The sequence below is a fragment of the Garra rufa genome, chromosome 11 (genome assembly GCF_049309525.1).
Source record: "Garra rufa chromosome 11, GarRuf1.0, whole genome shotgun sequence".
Classification (NCBI taxonomy): domain Eukaryota; kingdom Metazoa; phylum Chordata; class Actinopteri; order Cypriniformes; family Cyprinidae; genus Garra; species Garra rufa.
In genome coordinates, this window is record NC_133371.1 from 47,921,583 (window position 1) to 47,939,581 (window position 17,999).

A 17,999-nucleotide genomic window follows, 5' to 3' on the forward strand; every position below is an offset into this window, starting at 1 on the left:
AAAGAACCATCTCTTTCTAACCTTTTTATAACCTGAAGAAGCTTCTTTTTGTGAAACAGAAAGGTTCTTCAGATGTTAAAGCTTCTTTATGGAACCATTTATCAAAAAAAAAAAAAAAGGTTCTTCTATGGCATCGTGAAGAACCTTTATTTATAAGATTGTGAGAAGGGTAAGAAAATTTTCAGGAAATTTTCATTTTTGGGTCAACTATTCCTTTAAACATCATCACTAGCTGCGTTCCCATTACAGATTTGCGCAAAACTTTGGCGCTATTTTATAAATGACAACTAAAAAGTGTTGCAAAATGACGGCATTTCCAATAAGTGATGTTATGCGACTGAAACGTAATTTTTTTCCTCTTGCGATAAGTCATGGCAATGGATTTTTGTGGGATTTTGGCTATATTTAATCGAATGTGACCTGTAAATGTGGAGAAAAAAAATGTTTCCATTGCTGTTTTGTGAAATACTCCTTTTTTGAATTGCCTGAAAAACCACCTCATGCAAGTGTAAACTTTTTTTTTTTGCGATATATGGGAGTTTTTGCATATTTTTGCGTTTCTATTTCAATTTGTGCAATTTAAAGGACAATAAAAACACAGCTACTGATTTACACAGAACCAAAGCCACAAGCTTTGTGCAGTTGTAAATGCATCTACAAAGCAGTATTTTAACAAATGTCTGTGCATAGTCCATATGGTGCAACATAGACATGCTTTAAACAAATAGTGTTAACAAACAAATGCCATTTTCATCAGCAAGGTAAAGGTGCATCAAGTAACTTTTTTCCACTGTACAAGGAAAAAAAAAACAGTACTTGCAATGAATTTAAAATGATGTTCACCCAAATTAAATGAAGACACTAAAAAAAGCATGGAGATGCAATTCCTCCAGAGAGCAGCGTTGAGCTCAGATCTAATGTTTAAAATGAAATACTGACTTGTTTTTTGGCTTCAGTTCAAATGTTCATCATCAGAAAAGTACATTTTGGTCCCACATCAGTGCAGTTTTCATTAAACCAAGATGAATTCATACATTTTTGACCTTGGACCACAAAACCAGTCATAAGTTTTTAAATTGAGATTTCAATAAATCAGCTTTCAATTGATGTATGGTTTGTTAGGATAGGACAATATTTGGCTGAGACACAACTATTTGAAAATCTGGAATCTGAGGGTGCAAAACTAAATAAAATATAAAATATTGAGAAAATTCCCTTTAAAGTTGTCCAAATAAAGCAATGCATACTGATACTCAAAAATTAACTTTTGATATATTTATGGTAGAAAATGTACTCTAATTTTACCCTGAATTTATCCTAATGATTTTTGGCATAAAAGAAAATTTGATCATTTTGACCCATGCAATGTATTTTTGGTTATTTGCAAAGACTATTTTTGTCGTCCAGGGTCACATATTTATTTTGAACCTGTTCTTTCTGTGCATTTGCACATTAATTTAAATTCATGTGAAAACATGTTGATCCAATGCACAAAAACAAACACTGAGAAAGACACACAGACATATTTCAGATGCAGTAAAGCCATTCTGCTGCATGAAACTATATTGAATTACAGTCTGTGGTTTCGTTTCCACTTCTGTGAATATTTAGGGTTTAAAAATAACTATATTTGCAAACCCAGTGAATTCTGTGGAAATTCATAATCGTTCCTAACCACATCTTTAATACTCGGTTGCATCCTTGTTTTCAAGATGTGGTTTTGCATGCGCTTTGAGTCTCACATTTCAACGCAGACCTCTAGAGTTTGACTATAGCTCCAGATCGGATCAACAGGAGAAACAAACACTAAAACACTGACTAGTTTTGCTTACACAGGTCCTGATTAATTTAGCTTGTCTTTTAAACCATCAGTGTTATTTCAGAATTATGTAAAAATATATTATTTATTCATACTTCGAATTAGCTTTTATTTTTATATTGCTATAATTTACTTTTAATTTTTAAAGTTAAAAATAAAATGATTTTATTACATGCCTCTGCCATTTTTTATTATTTTTGTAGCATTTTGTTGACTTTATTTGCATTTTTGTTTTAGTAGCATTTTTAATTTGAAAAAAAAAAAAAGGTTTAAGTTTAGGTTTTGCATAAAAATATTATATATTTCTATATATATATATATATATATATATATATGGGTCAAAGACAAAAAAAAAAGGGTTTAAGCATAAAAACAATAGGTGTAATACTGCTTTAAAAAAAAATACAACTTTTTCTTTTTAATTGAATTGCATTTTTGTTTTTGTTTTTCTGAGCAAAAAAATAAATATCATTCATTTTTCCCTAATTTACAGAAGTCACCCACTAAAATGTCATTCAGTGTAACAATCTTGTCAGGCATATTTACAACAAAAATCAATTTATGACATATTAAAAGATGAATTACTTTCACCCCAAATACTAACTAATTAGTCGTAATTCTACATTTTTAAACTCAAAAATTAATATTCCCCCTTACTCTTTTATATATTTTAATATGCACAAGTCAGAACAAGCATGCTGTTTAAATTTTCACATAATGTTGCATTATCATTCAGTGTAACACAATATTTATTTCAACCAAATTATGACATTTAATTCTCCAAAAACTTATTTTAAAAACCTTAAAAGTAGACACTTTTTTTTTTTTTAGCAAATTTGGTCAATTTCTTTTGATGTGGACATCTTACCGTCTTTGACCCATATATATTATTTTAGCTGTATTTCAATTACTAAAAACATGTTTTAGTTGTTTTAACAGCAACAAAAGCAGCATCTGATGTTTTACCTAACAAGCCATAATGACATAAATTAAAGACATCTGCAAACAAATTCAACACAAACGTTCCTCAAGTCTTCTTGAACCTGGTCCCACAGTTTGTTCCAATTCAAAAATCCATAAAGAAATGAGAAGTGTACCACGGAGCGATCTGATTGGTTAGGGGGGATGTCAATCAAGCTTTGCTGGCCTATAAGGAGTTCGGTTGGAGTTCGTGCCAGCATGTCGTCTCCACCTGCGCCCTGCTGCACATCTCACTCCAGTGCTGGTGTCCCGCCTCTGAACCTCCGGAGCCAATCAGAACACGACCCAGAACGCAACTCTTGGTGTACAGTCGTCCCTGTCAATCAGAGTGATGTCATTACTGTAAAATATTAAGTGTGACTCTCAGGTTTGTCATATTACAGCAGATATCTGACCTGCATCACGATGATCTCCAGGAGCAGCGGTAGTTGGCTGATGTCCCCAGTCGGCAGATCGAACAGAAATGGTGCGTTCCAAACAGCGTTCGCTCCGCTGGCGCCCTTTGTTTCCTTAGTGCTGATGACTTTACCGTCCTGACGCAGGTTGATGACGACATAATGATCTACAGAAACACATGACCACTCATGACTGACTGACTGACTGAAAAGGATAGTTCACCCAAAAATACAAATTAGATGTTCATCTGCTTACCCCCAGCGCATCCAAGATGTAGGTGACTTTGTTTCTTCAGCAGAACACAAACAAAGATTTTTAACTCAAACCGTTGCAGTCTGTCAGTCATATAATGGCAGTCAATGAAAAAACATCCACAGACAGAACCAAATTAAACCCTGCGGCTCGTGACGATACACTGAGGCCTTAAAGGAGTAGTTCACTTTCAGAACAACAATTTAGATCATTTACTCACCCCCTTGTCATACAAGATGTTTATGTCTTTTTTTTCTTCAGTCGTCAAGAAATTGTGTTTTTTGAGATAAACATTTCTGGAAATTTCTCCATATAATGGACTTAAATGGTGCCCCGATTTTTGAATCTTCAAAATGCCTTTTAAAGGCAGCTTCAAATGGCTGTAAACGATCCCAGGGTCTTGTCTACCGAAACGTTCGGTCATTTTCTTAGAAAAACATATTTTTATATGCCTTTTAAGCACTGAAACGCGTCTAGCACTAGGGCTTGTAGTGCGCGTTCCCGACTTTACGTAATCAGGTCGAAAGGTCACGCGTGACGTATGCGAAACTACAGACCCAGGGTTTACAAAGCAAACTTGAGAAGAGAGAAGTGCAACGCAATCAAATACTCTTTAGCAACAAGGTACAACGATGTCAGACGACTTTGAAGCTGGAGGAGCACACGAGATGGAGTTTTTCACCGTTTCCTACCTTTTTGAGCCGGAATACACAGACGATGAACTCTGTCAGAGAGAGAAAACTGCGACGGCCGCGGCGGCGACACAAGCCTCGGGCAGACCGCGTTCAAACCAGACGAGATGGTGGTGCAAGTGTGGAAAATGCCAGCCATTTCCAGCGGAGCAGGAATCTCAGTGCTGTCACGACTGGACCACATCTGTTCCACTGTTACAAACTATCGGCGAGTCCCAGTGTTGCCAGATTGGGCGGGTTTCCGCCCAATTGGGCTTTCTTTTGATCGGCTTGGACCGGAGAATAACGCATTGGGCGGGTAGACAAAATTTGGGCTGCTTTAAAAAAATAAAAGCCGCCCAATCAGCTGCTTTTTTCTTCGCTTTTATCATTAGTGATTGTTATTTTAATACTTTCGAGCTCAAAGTATCACAGTAATATAATGTGTAGTGCAGTCATCAACTCATTTTTGCTTAACGCAACGCTTACTGGTTTAGTTTAACAGAGACCTGTCAATCAATTTACGTCTTTTACGTTAGTGAGATGTGATGACTTGTGAGTGACGGGGTTTTGGCGCTATAACGGGCAAGATTTTGAATATGCAGCTTATTCATTTATTCATTTGAATAATTGCGATGGCAAAGTGGCCTAAATATAAGTTACACGATAAAAAGTCTACGTGGATTACATGTGGTGAGAGATGAATAGAAGACTTCTAAATATAATTGTAACTGAAATAAGAAAACGTGGCTGTGTGCATGAACGTAAATGCCAGCTACATTGTTTCTCATCACTTTATTGTGCACTTTTTGCACAGAAATTAGCATATTTTTTACTGTGGACATTGAAAATGATGCATGTGTTTTTCCAAGGGTTAAAGTCATCGGTTAATTTCCACTTTGAAAAGACGACAATTTTCGCATATTTTCGGACTGTTTTGATCCATATTCCTGTGAAATTGATTTATCTTTATTTTATTTTGTCATTATTCTTTTTTTAAAGAGATAAAAATGGTCCTTATTATCCTTGACATGGCAATAAAATTCTCATTATTTTGGCAGTTAAAATTTGGGCTGGTTTTTGTTGAAGTGGGCGGGTTTTGGTGAGCTTTTGGGCTGGAAATCGTCAACCCGATCTGGCAACACTGGATGGGACTGCTTCAAGCATTCGCTGCGTTGCAGAGCACGGTGGACGCAGTACGTAGAGTCGGGAACACGCACTACAAGCCCTAGTGCTGGACGAGTTTCAGTGCTTAAAAGGTATGTAAAAATATATAGTTTCGGTAGACAAGACTCTTCTTCGTCGGCTGGGATCGTTTACAGCCATTTGAAGCTGCATTTAAACGGCATTTTGAAGATTCAAAAATCGGGGCACCATTTAAGTCCATTATATTTCCAGAAATGTTTATCTCAAAAAACATAATTTCTTGACGACTGAAGAAAAAAAGACTTATCTTGGATGACAGGGGGGCGAGTAAATTATCTGTAAATTGTTGTTCTGAAAGTGCACTACTCCTTTAAGACACAAAACGATCGGTCTGTGCAAGAAACTGAACAGTATGTATATCATTATTTATCTCTGATCCACCGCAATGTTCAACTGTCCTGAGCGCGTTCGCAACAGCGCAATGTGACGTTCACAGTAGTCGGTAAAAAGTCAACACTCCCGGATGAGTTCGCGCAAGGAAACTTAATCTTTTAGTCTTTAATCGGTTGCAAGAATCAGGATAAGCGCAAGTAATTACCATTTTGAATAGCCGCTATGCACTGTGTAACAATGAGTGACGTATATGCGTGACAGAACGCTTAAATAAAGTTTAAAAAGATCTCCAAGTTTTAAAAGTTTTCAGGATTTCAGTCTGAAATAATTTAAAGTAGTTTAAAAAAAAACGTAATGTTTGATGGATAGATAGCTAGAGACATATAGATAGATAGCATGTTTCTAACATTATAAGCAAGTTGCTAGCATGTTTCTAATCTGTTTCTAGCATGATTAGCAAGTTGTTAACATGTTCCTAACATAAATAGCATGTTGCTAGCATGTTTCTAACATTAGCAAGTTGTTAGCATGTTGCTAGCATGATTACCAAGTTGTTAACATGTTTCTAGCATGGTTAGCAAGTTGCTAGTATGTTTCTAGCCTGTTTCTAGCATGATTAACAAGTTGCTAGCATACTTCTAACATAATTAAGTTGGTAGTATGTTTCCATCATGATTAACATGTTGCTAACATGTGTCTAGCATGATTACCAAGTTGTTAACATGTTTCTAGCATGATTATCAAGTTGTTAGCATGATTTTAACATGATTACCAAATTGCTAGTTAGCAAGTTAACATGTTTCTAATCTGTTTATAGAATGATTAGCAAGTTGCTATCATGTTGCTAGTATGATTAACAAGTTGCTAGCATGTTTTCAGCATGATTAGCAAGTTGTTAACAAGATTCTAACATGATTAGTAAGTTGCTAGCATGATTTTAACATGATTACCAAATTGCTAGTATGTTTGTAGCATGATTAGCATGTCGCTAGCATTATTAACAAGCTGTTAGTATGTTTTTTCTATCACGATTAACAAGTTGCTAGCATGTTTCTTGCATGATTAGCAAGTTAACATGTTTCTAATCTGTTTATAGAATGATTAGCAAGTTGCTATCATGATTCTAGCATGATTACCAAGTTACTATCAAGTTGCTAGCATGATTAACAAGTTGCTAGTATGTTTCCATCATGATTACCAAGTTGTTAACATGTTTCTAACATGGTTAGCAAGTTGCTAGTATGTTTCTAGCCTGTTTATAGCATGATTAACAAGTTGCTAGCATACTTCTAACATAAGTTGGTAGTATGTTTCCATCATGATTAACATGTTGCTAACATGTGTCTAGCATGATCACCAAGTTGTTAACATGTTTCTAGCATGATTATCAAGTTGCTAACGTGATTCTAACATGATTAGTAAGTTGCTAGCATGATTTTAACATGATTACCAAATTGCTAGTATGTTTGTAGCATGATTAGCATGTCACTAACATGTTTCTAACATTATTAACAAGCTGTTAGTATGTTTTTTCTAGCATGATTAACAAGTTGCTAGCATGTTTTCAGCATGATTAGCAAGTTGCTAGTATGATTCTCACATGATTAACATGTCACTAGCATGACTTGGAAGTTACTAGTATGTTTTTAACATGACTAGCATGTTGCTAGCATGTTTCTAATATGATTAACATGTTATTAACATGATTAGCAAGTTACTGGCATGTTGCTAACATGTTTCTAGCATGATTAGCAAGTTACTAGCAAAATTCTTGCATGATTAACATATTGTTAGCATGATTTAGATTAAATGAGTTTAAATGAGTTTGAATGTAATAGATATAGTTCATAGAAGGGTAGCTTGATTGAGTCTCAAAGGATTCTGGGAGTTTTGACATTTGGGGTTTGAATAGTGTTGGCTCATTTGAACATTCCAGCTTAAAAATTTCTCAAACCAACTTAAAAAAATGACATAAATACTGTTCAGTTTCTTGCACAAACCGATTGCTTCGTGTCTTAAGACCTGAATGTATCGTCACAAGCCACAGGGTTTAATTTGGTTTTGTCTGTCAATGTTATTTTGACTCAAATCCATGGATCCCACTGACTGCCATTATATGACTGACAGACTGCAACGGTTTGAGTTAAAAATCTTGGTTTGTGTTCTACTGAAGAAACAAAGTCCCTCGGGGTTATCAGATAAACATCCAATTTTCATTTTTGGGTGAACTATCTCTTTAATCTGAATGAACCATTGTATTGAAAATGCAAGGAATACATTCATTCAAAACAGACCAACCTGGAGTCCCAGGCATCCTGGTGAGTTTGGGCAGGTTCTCAGCTTTCCTCACCATCACCTTCATGCGATGCGCCAGCGTCTGATACTGCAGGAGAATCAGGATCTGACCCAGAAACCGCACCGGACAAGCGGAAGCCCCGACATCCCCCACTGCATCCTGGGAACTCTGACTCTAAACGGACACAAGTGATGAATAATGATGAATTATAATTACTACTGCAGGATCTGTACTACATCTGCAGCAGATGTGAGGAGTGTGTTCCAGGAGTCTAGACACGGATCGTTCCAGATGAATGTGTCTGTATGTTAATGTGTCTAGCACTTTCCTCAAATAACATCTTCTCGTAATCGTATTAGACGCTCAGAGGAAGTACAAACTCACTGGAGCATTACATCTGAACATTAGCATCAAACGCACTCAAGTGTTTCAGTCTGAGCTCACGCTGAATCAACTGGAACGAGAGTGTTACGTAACGAATATTCATTAATTTGAATAACTTCAGCAAACCAACCTTCAGCTGCAGCTCCAGGAGTTTTAAAACTACATCCACCACATTCAATCTCTATCGCTCTCTCTCTATATACAGCTCTCAATATTTATCCAATACATCTGAATGTTTTTTTATCTGAATATCAATTCAAATATCTATCCATCTGTCTGTCTGTCTGTCTGTCTGTCTGTCTGTCTGTCTGTCTATCTATCTATCTATCTATCTATCTATCTATCTATCTATCTATCTATCTATCTATCTATCGCTCTGAATATCTATCTATCTATCTATCTATCGCTCTGAATATCTATCTATCTATCTATCTATCTATCTATCTATCTATCTGAATATCTATCTATCTATCTATCTATCTATCTATCTATCTATCTATCTATCTATCTATCTGAATATCTATCTATCTATCTAATCTATCTATCTATCTGAATATCTGAGTATCTATCTATCTATCTATCTATCTATCTATCTATCTATCTGAATATCTATCTATCTATCTATCTATCTATCTATCTATCTATCTATCTATCTATCTATCTATCTATCTATCTATCTATCTATCTATCTATCTATCGCTCTGAATATCTGAGTATCTATCTATCTATCTATCTATCTATCTATCTGAATATCTATCTATCTATCTGAGTATCTATCTATCTATCTATCTATCTATCTATCTATCTATCTATCTATCTATCTATCTATCTATCTATCTATCTATCTATCTATCTATCTATCTCTCTGAATATCTGTCTATCTATCTATCTGAATATCTATCTATCTATCTATCTATCTATCTATCTATCTATCTATCTATCTGAATATCTGAGTATCTATCTGAATATCTATCTATCTATCTATCTATCTATCTATCTATCTATCTATCTATCTATCTATCTATCTATCTCTCTGAATATCTGTCTATATATCTATCTGAATATCTATCTATCTATCTGAATATCTGTCTATCTATCTATCTATCTGAATATCTATCTATCTATCTATCTATCTATCTGAATATCTGTCTATCTATCTATCTGAATATCTATCTATCTATCTATCTATCTATCTGAATATCTATCTATCTATCTATCTATCTATCTATCTATCTATCTATCTATCTATCTATCTATCTATCTATCTATCTGAATATCTGTCTATCTATCTATCTGAATATCTGAGTATCTATCTGAGTATCTATCTGAGTATCTATCTGAATATCTATCTATCTATCTGAATATCTGTCTATCTATCTATCTATCTGAATATCTGAGTATCTATCTGAATATCTATCTATCTATCTATCTATCTATCTATCTATCTGAATATCTGAGTATCTATCTGAATATCTATCTATCTATCTATCTATCTATCTATCTATCTATCTGAATATCTGAGTATCTATCTATCTATCTATCTGAATATCTGAGTATCTATCTGAGTATCTATCTGAATATCTGAGTATCTATCTGAGTATCTATCTATCTATCTGTCTATCTATCTGAATATCTATCTATCTATCTATCTATCTATCTATCTCTCTGAATATCTGAGTATCTATCTGAGTATCTATCTGAATATCTGAGTATCTATCTGAGTATCTATCTATCTATCTGTCTGTCTATCTATCTGAATATCTATCTATCTATCTATCTATCTATCTATCTATCTATCTATCTATCTATCTATCTATCTGAATATCTATCTGAATATCTATCTATCTATCTATCTATTGTATCAACCTTAGCAATTGCCTGACTAGGCCCACACACAATGAAACAGCAAACTGCCCTCGTTATTACAACTAAGACTTTAAACTACCCTTCAAACTACTATAAAGTTTCTTGTCAGGCCCACATTCACAGTTTTTCTAGTTCCTCCTCTTCTCTCTGTGTGTTTCTCCTCCTCTGCTCCGTGATGCATCTCTGCTGCGCTACTGATCAGCGCTGGCTCGTGTCCACCTCTCTGCAGAACACAGCGCTCTGGCTCCAGGCCACACTAACGCAGCACTTGTTGGCACGCTAGTCACGCAGTCGTGCGATCCCACTGCTGTGGCGTTTGTGTTCTGATGACAGTAGACAGAAATCATTCCAGATCTTACAACTGAGAAGTTGAGTTATTACCAGCATTCCTGTGGCTCATATTGTGGGTTTGATTCCCAGAGAATGTGTGAGCTGATAAAATGCACATTACTTTCATTACTGTACTCTACTGACATCATATTTCATGTGGCTGTCCTCTCTGCCTCATCGTCTCGACTCACCTTACAGCAAAACTGCATCATCTGCTGGACTCAGCAGCATTCAAACACAAACCATGAGCTCAAATAACACTTTTGGCTCTTCTTAACCAGTTGAGTCATACTGAAATCACAGCCATAGATGTATAGCTATGCAAAAGAGGGGTTTGGACCAATTACATGTGATTGGGGCAGGACTAGTATACAATACATGAGACCCTGGACCACAAAAACAGTCATAAGGGTCATAAATAAATAAGCTTTCCATTGATGTATGGTTTGCTAGGATAGGACAATATTTGCCCAACAACTGTTTGAACATAAAGTATTGAGAAAATCGCCTTTAAAGTTGCCTCATCTCAGTTTGCAGATTTTGGGAAGTCTGATTTTGCCTAAAATCACATGGGATATGATTTGCAGAGGTTCAGATTATGATTTCATCATATCGGAGAATTCAAGCATGTTTTGTTTTGTTTTGTATTCTGAGACCATTTTAGAACACATTGTTTTCATTTGTTGTGCGTCTCCTTGCAACAAGGACTTTTTGAAACAACTTGAGAAATGTGTTATTGTGTGATTAACGTTTCCACCACTGAATTAAAAATAAAAAAGGTAGTTGTGACTTTTTATCTCACTTTATCTCATTATGACTTTTTCTTGCAATTGCAAGTTTATAGTCAGTTTTATACTGTATCTTGCAATTACAACTTTATATCATGCAATTCCGAGAAAAAGTCAGTATTTTGATATAAACTCACACTTCTGAAAAAAGTCGGAATTGAGTTTATATCTTGCAATTACATCTTTACATCTTGCAACTGCAACTTTGTATCATGCAATTCTGAGAAAATGTCAGAATTGTGAGATATAAACTCACAATTGTTAGAAAAAATTCAGAATTCTGAGTTTAAATCTTTCAATTGCGACTTTAAATCATGTAATTCTGAGAAAAGGTCAAAATTCTGAGTTTATATCTTGCAATTGTGACTTTATATAATGCAATTCTGAGAAAAAGTCAGAATTGTGAGATATAAACTCACAATTTTTAGAAAAAGTTAGAATTCTGTGTTTCTATCTTACAACTGCGACTTAATATCATGCAATTCTGAGAAAAAGTCAGAATTGCGGGATATAAACAGTTGTAAGGAAAAAAGTCAGAAGTCTGAGTTTATATCTTGCAATCTCAACTTAATATCATGCAATTCTGAGAAAAAGTCAATTGCAAGATATAAACTCACAATTCTGAGAAAAAAAAGTTAGAATTCTGAGTTTATATCTTGCAATTGCGACTTTATATCATGTAATTCTGAGAAAAAGTCAGAATTATGAGTTTAAATCATGCAACTGTGAAATGAGAATTCAGAATTGTGAGATAAAAATCGTAGTTACTTTCTTTTCAGCGGTAGAAACTGGCTTCCACAGGAATCAGAATCAAAGTAAGCCTTCATTTGTTTGGTGTATGATGCCCAGTTTCTCTCCATAACCATATACAAAGTCGGCAAGTGTACAATCATGATGCATATTCTCCAATACCTTCCTCAGCCTCCTCCTCGCGGGATTGAGTTGCCGATTGAAGGTGACGGCGCAGTCGGGCTCCCAGTGGATTTCAGCGCATGCCAGTTCGAGTTCACCCACGGCCGTCTCTCTCAGACCTGAGAAATCCCTGCTGGACACAGTCAGTCTGAGCGTGCAGGACTGGAGCTCCTCTTCTGACTTCACCTGGAGCTGAAACACCTGTGCCGGAGCCTCCGGAGAGAGGCTGTGTCTGCGTGTGGGACCGCCCTGAAGCGGCGTGGGGCAGAGCGGAGGCAGACAGGCCTTCACCATAGTCCCGCTCAGCTTCCTAGAGCCCCGGTAGAGACCCAGAATGGTGACGGTGAGTTTACCTTGTGTTGGTGAGAAAAGAAGGGTGAAGTGAAGGGAAGGTGTGGGTTTGTGAGAACCAGAGCCGTAATGTCGGGCATTGTCTGCGTTAAGCCTGGCGCTTTCCGAAAATGAAACATTTTCACTGTTTTTGCGATCAATCGCCCGGCGTGACTTCCCAACCAGACTAAGTTTAGGAATGGTGGGGAGTGATGAACGATTACGAACTGGTTTAGAAGGTTTGTAGGGAACGGCGGGAGAGCTGAGCCGCCGTAGATTGAAACGAGACTTCGGAGGATAAGATGGTAAGGAAAGATCGTCTTCCGACGGCGTCGAGCTGCTGTTAAATGAAGGATAGTCTAGAACATCTCCATCCAGTTCCTCATACTGCTGTTTGATTGGCAGAGTGTTGATTGAAGGGGAGGGGCTTAGAGTCACCGTAACTTGATCTGCAGGTAGAGGAGGTAAGGAAAGCCCCGCCTCCTTGTCATCCGAGGGGCGGGACTTCCGATGCCAGCAGCAGACGATGCAGCCAATCACCAGGCAGAAACAGAGAACGGCCAAGCCGACAGCCAATAGGATTTGGAGATGTGCTAGTAAAATAAACAAACAAACAAGAAATAATCAATATGAAGACGAAATCCATCATTTCTATTGACACCAACTTTATGGTTTAAACTCCCAAGGAGTCTGGCTCAGGGCACGTGTTTGGATTTACTGCAGCATGATTTCACAAAAATCATCAGTAGTTTTAATGACTCATTGCAGTTTGGTCATGCCGCCCACTCCTAGAGTATCCTATCTAGTTAAGCAATATGAAACATTGCTATTCTGCTGTAGTGCACCAAGACAATTAGAGGCAAATTGTTTACTGCGCTTCTTTCTGTCCGAATGCAACTCATCATTTCTGATCACATTAGTGCACACAGGAAATGGCCCTGGGTTCTAATCACCGACAGGCTTCGGTGATCAGAACCAGAGCTGATGTCAAACCGCTTAGAATGACGTTTATGCATATAACTCATTTAATATAATCAATAACAACTATGCAATCACAAGCCAACTGTGTCTTCAGTACTCTTGTGAACATTAAAACATTTCTTTAAATAACTGCATGAAGGTGCTGCTTTTGTTCATTTGCTCATCAATAAAACCAAGCAAGAATAGCATGCAAAACAATCAATAAAACATCTAAACTAGCACAAAGATATATTTTTCCTTACCTTCAAGTTCTATCTGCATGTTTCCAGAGACTGCTGACTCCTCAAACCAGCAGCTAAAGCTAAATCTGACTTACTAGTGTTGTCTGATCCGCAGTCATGCTCTCTATTGAGTGCTCACACATTAAACTTCAGCAGCACACGAGTCCTTGCGCGTCCACGGGCACGACTCTATAAATCAGCCGGACGCGAACGCGCGCCAGTCACGCGCACCGCGGCGGAGAAATCAATTCGGTTCAGCGCTGATGCGTGATGGCACGCGGCGATTCGAATTAGGGAAGCAATGCATTTAAAGACGGCGGGATTATAAATAGAAGCGATGGATTTCTGTTGTTTCCGAGTGATCTACTAGGCAAAATTGAATGAATCTCTCAAATTCCGAATTTATAATGCAGGTAGATTTTATCAGAAACGAATGCAGCCTGTTAAAACAAAGACTAAAATGTGACCCTGGACCACAAAACCAGCAATAAGGGTATTTTTTTATTATTGAGATTTATACATCATCTAAAAGCTGAACAAATAAGCTTTCCTTTGATGTATGGTTTGGTAGGATAGGACATTAAAAATCGAAATACTGAGAAAATCGCCTTTAAAGTTATCCAAATAAAGTTTTTAGCAATTTATGTTACTAATCAAAAAATTAACTTTTGATATATTTATGGTAGGAAATTCACAAAATATCTTCATAGAACATGATCTTTACTTAATATCCTAATGATTATTGGCATAAAAGAAAAATCAATCATTTTGACCCATGCAAAGTATTTTTGGCTATTGCTACAAATATACCCATGCTACTTCAGACTAGTTTTGTCTTCTAGGGACACGAATCTCAGGTTTACTGACCTTCACTGGTTTATGCTGACAAAACTGAGACACAAGCCTTTTTTCCAGCAAGATATTTATCATAAATCTCAGGTTGGGGCAAGTTGTCACATTTTCAGTGGGTGCACATGAGCTTTTACCAGATAGTTTTATTTGCCAAATAAAATGAAAAGTTGTTTTCCTAAGTATTTTTCTAAAAACTATGCATGTCCTGCTGTTAAACGAACCATACTTTTCCAGTGCAATAATGGTAGAAACTGTAAAAATAGCTCTGTAAATCTAACTAAACAATCTATTTAAAGGAGAAGCTCACTTCCAGAACAAAAATATACAGATAGTTTACAAAATGCAGCTTTAAATGACTCTAAACGATCACAGCCGAGTCCACTATATGAAGAGAAATACTGAAATGTTTTCCTCAAAACACTATTTCTATACCACTGAAGAATGAAAGACATGAACATTTTGGATGACAAGGGGGTGAGTAAATTATCTGTAAATTTTGTTCTGGAACTGAACTTCTTTAAACAGCTGTCATTCATTTATGGACACAGAAGTATAAATACAGCAGGTTCACCACAGTTCAACACACTCTCATGTAGTTCCGCTAAGTCATAAAATTCCTGCTGAACACAACATTAATTTTCAGAGGGGTCATAAAAAGTCTGATCTCACCCAAACTGAGAGCTCATTATTCCTGTCAGCAAAGCCAACAAAATGCTGCCTTTGCAATCCGACGTTCACTGTATTTCTGAATGAAACAGGAAATCCAGGAAGCAAAATCTTTGCTTCCTTTCCTTTTATCCAACCTGAAATGTATGACAGTAATTATATGTGACCCTGGACCACAAAACTAAAATATATCTGGCTGAGTTACAACTATTTGAAAATCTGGAATCTGAAAAATAAAAAATAAAATAAATAAATCAAAATATTGAGATAATCAACTTTAAAGTTGTCAAAATGAAGTTCTTAGCAATGCATATTACTAATCAAAAATTAACTTTTGATACATTTATGGTATGAAATTTACAACATGTTCATGAAACGTGATCTTAATATCCTAATGATTTTGGCATAAAAAAAAGATTGATCATTTTGACTCATACAATGTATTGCTACAAAATATACCTGTACTACTTAAGACTATAGTTTTGTGCTCCAGGATCACAAATCTCAGATTTACTGACAGAACTGAGACATAAGCCTTTTTTCCAGCAAGATATTAATCATAAATCTCAGGTTGGGGCAAGTTGTCACATTTTCAGTGCAGTGGGGGACATGTATGCATTTATCCAAAGCAATGAAATACCACATTTATTTGTGACCCCAGACCACGAAACCAGTCATAAGGGTCAATTACTTGAAATATATTTGGCTGACATACAACTATTTAAAAATCTAGAATCTGAGGGTGCAAAATATCTAAATATTGAGAAAATCACCTTTAAAGTTGTCCAAATGAAGTTCTTAGCAATGCATATTACTAATCAAAAATTTACTTTTTAAAATATTCATGGTAAGAAACTTACTAAAAATCATCATGGAACATGATCTTTACTTAATATCCTAATGATTATTGGCATAAAAGAAAAATGTATCATTTTGACCCATACAATGTATTTTTGGATATTGCTACAAATATACCAGTGCTACGTAAGACTTCGTCTTCCAGGGTCACAAATCTCAGGTTTACTGACAAAACTGTGACACAAGCCCTTTTTCCATCAATATATTAATCATAAATCTCAGGTTGGGGCAAGTTGTCATTTCCAGTACAGTGGGAAACATGCATTTATCCAAAGCAATGAAATACCCCATTTATTTCTTATAAGGGTCAATTATTTGAAATTTATTTGGCTGATACACAACTATTTGAAAATCTGGAATCTGAGGGCAAAAAAAAAAAAAAAAAAATTAGGAGAAAAAGAAAATGAAAGTTGTTTAAATTAAGTTCTTTGCAATGCATATTACTAATCAAAAATTTACTTTTGATATATTTACGGTAGGAACATGATCTTAATATCCAAATGATTTTGGCATAAGAGAAAAATCAATAATTTTGACTCATACAGTGTATTTTCGGCTATGCCAAAACATTTTTTGGTCAAGGGTCACATATTACAAAATGAATGCAGACAAGCTAAATATTTTTTTAATTAGTTTTCAATTAATATTTTCCCCTTATATATCATATTTTCATCGCATGTATCTTGTTTGATCAAATTACATAAATCCGTTTGATAATTCGAACACATCAATGTAAATATGAACTAGACACTGTTATGTAAGCTGTTGGTCTTTCTGTACATCCTGTACGTTTTCTTGTGTCCTTGTGTAAACAATCAAGTCATAATTAATAAAGATGAGTGTCTGAGCTTGACCAGAACACATCTCTGAAACTCTATTATAAGCTTTTATAAAATTACTTCCGTAATTCACAACAAAACAACATTCATTGTAAGAGTTAGTGCGTTGAAAAGGCTCCAAGCCGTGTACCTTCCAGGTGTTTGCTGAAGAGGACCTGCAGCAGCATCCAGATGAAGATGAGCAGCAAAACCGCTTCTATCAGTCCCTTACAGAAGAAGACGAGCACAGAAACACAGACGGGCTGCTGGTTACGGACGTCCTCCATCGTCCTTCAGCTCCTCTCATCTATCTAACCAACGTCACCATGTTTTCTGATAGTTAATCAGAGTCATTTGTGACCGATCATAAATAATAAAAGCTCACTAGACAGTTAGTCTTTCCTTCTCTTGCAGTTATTGGCGTGAGATTGCAAGCTTGTTATATTAATTCTGCAGTTGAAGGATGACTCTGTGTGGCAATGGTCCATTTTGGCCGCTTCTTCCTGCTGAGTTTGCACAATAAACTGGCTGGATTTTAAACTAAAGCACACAAATATTTACTTGAGGATATGCTGATTAGATTTATACAGGTATGTGCCAAAATTGTAGAATATCGAGGAAGATCCATTTATTTCAATGATTTGTTTCAAAAGTGAAACTTGTGTTTTACATTAGTTCACTACACACAAAGTGAAATATATCAAGCCTTTATTTGTTTCAGTTTTAATGATTATGGATTAAAGATGAACAAAAACGCCAAATCCAGTATTTCACAAAATTAGAATATTTCATGTGACCAATAAAAAAAAAGCATCTTAAGCACATGTTGGCCTTCTGAAAAGTGTGTTAATGTACTGTATTATGTCCTCAGTACTTTATTGGGCCTCCTTTTGCACTAATTCCAGCATCAAGGCGGCGATCAGTCTTTGACACAGTTGAGGTGTTATGGAGCCCAAGTTGCTTTGATATTGGCCTTCAGCTCATCTGCATTGGGAGTCTCTGTTCTCTCATCTTCCTCATCATAGATGTTCAATGGGGT

At 36.0% G+C, this 17,999-nt stretch overlaps 2 protein-coding genes across 2 annotated transcripts in view; one reads left to right on the top strand and one right to left on the bottom strand.

Annotated features, from left to right (window-relative positions):
• Positions 1 to 2,550: 2,550 nt before the first annotated feature.
• On the bottom strand, positions 2,551 to 13,919 carry LOC141345984 (uncharacterized). The gene is made up of 5 exons (XM_073850899.1): positions 13,788 to 13,919; positions 12,235 to 13,157; positions 7,957 to 8,128; positions 3,196 to 3,362; positions 2,551 to 3,116 (listed from the first exon to the last, which is right to left on the bottom strand). Exons 1-5 carry the CDS (start codon positions 13,804 to 13,806, stop codon positions 2,967 to 2,969), a joined length of 1,431 nt encoding a protein of 476 aa, XP_073707000.1. The 5' UTR covers positions 13,807 to 13,919; the 3' UTR covers positions 2,551 to 2,966.
• Positions 13,920 to 14,859: 940 nt separating this feature from the next.
• LOC141345401 (semaphorin-7A-like) overlaps positions 14,860 to 17,999 on the top strand; it is a 28,950-nt gene continuing 25,810 nt past the window's right edge. The window contains exons 1-2 of the mRNA XM_073850253.1: positions 14,860 to 14,871; positions 17,119 to 17,299. Coding sequence (XP_073706354.1) covers positions 14,860 to 14,871; positions 17,119 to 17,299 — 193 coding nt within the window. The remainder of the gene's footprint in view (positions 14,872 to 17,118; positions 17,300 to 17,999) is intronic.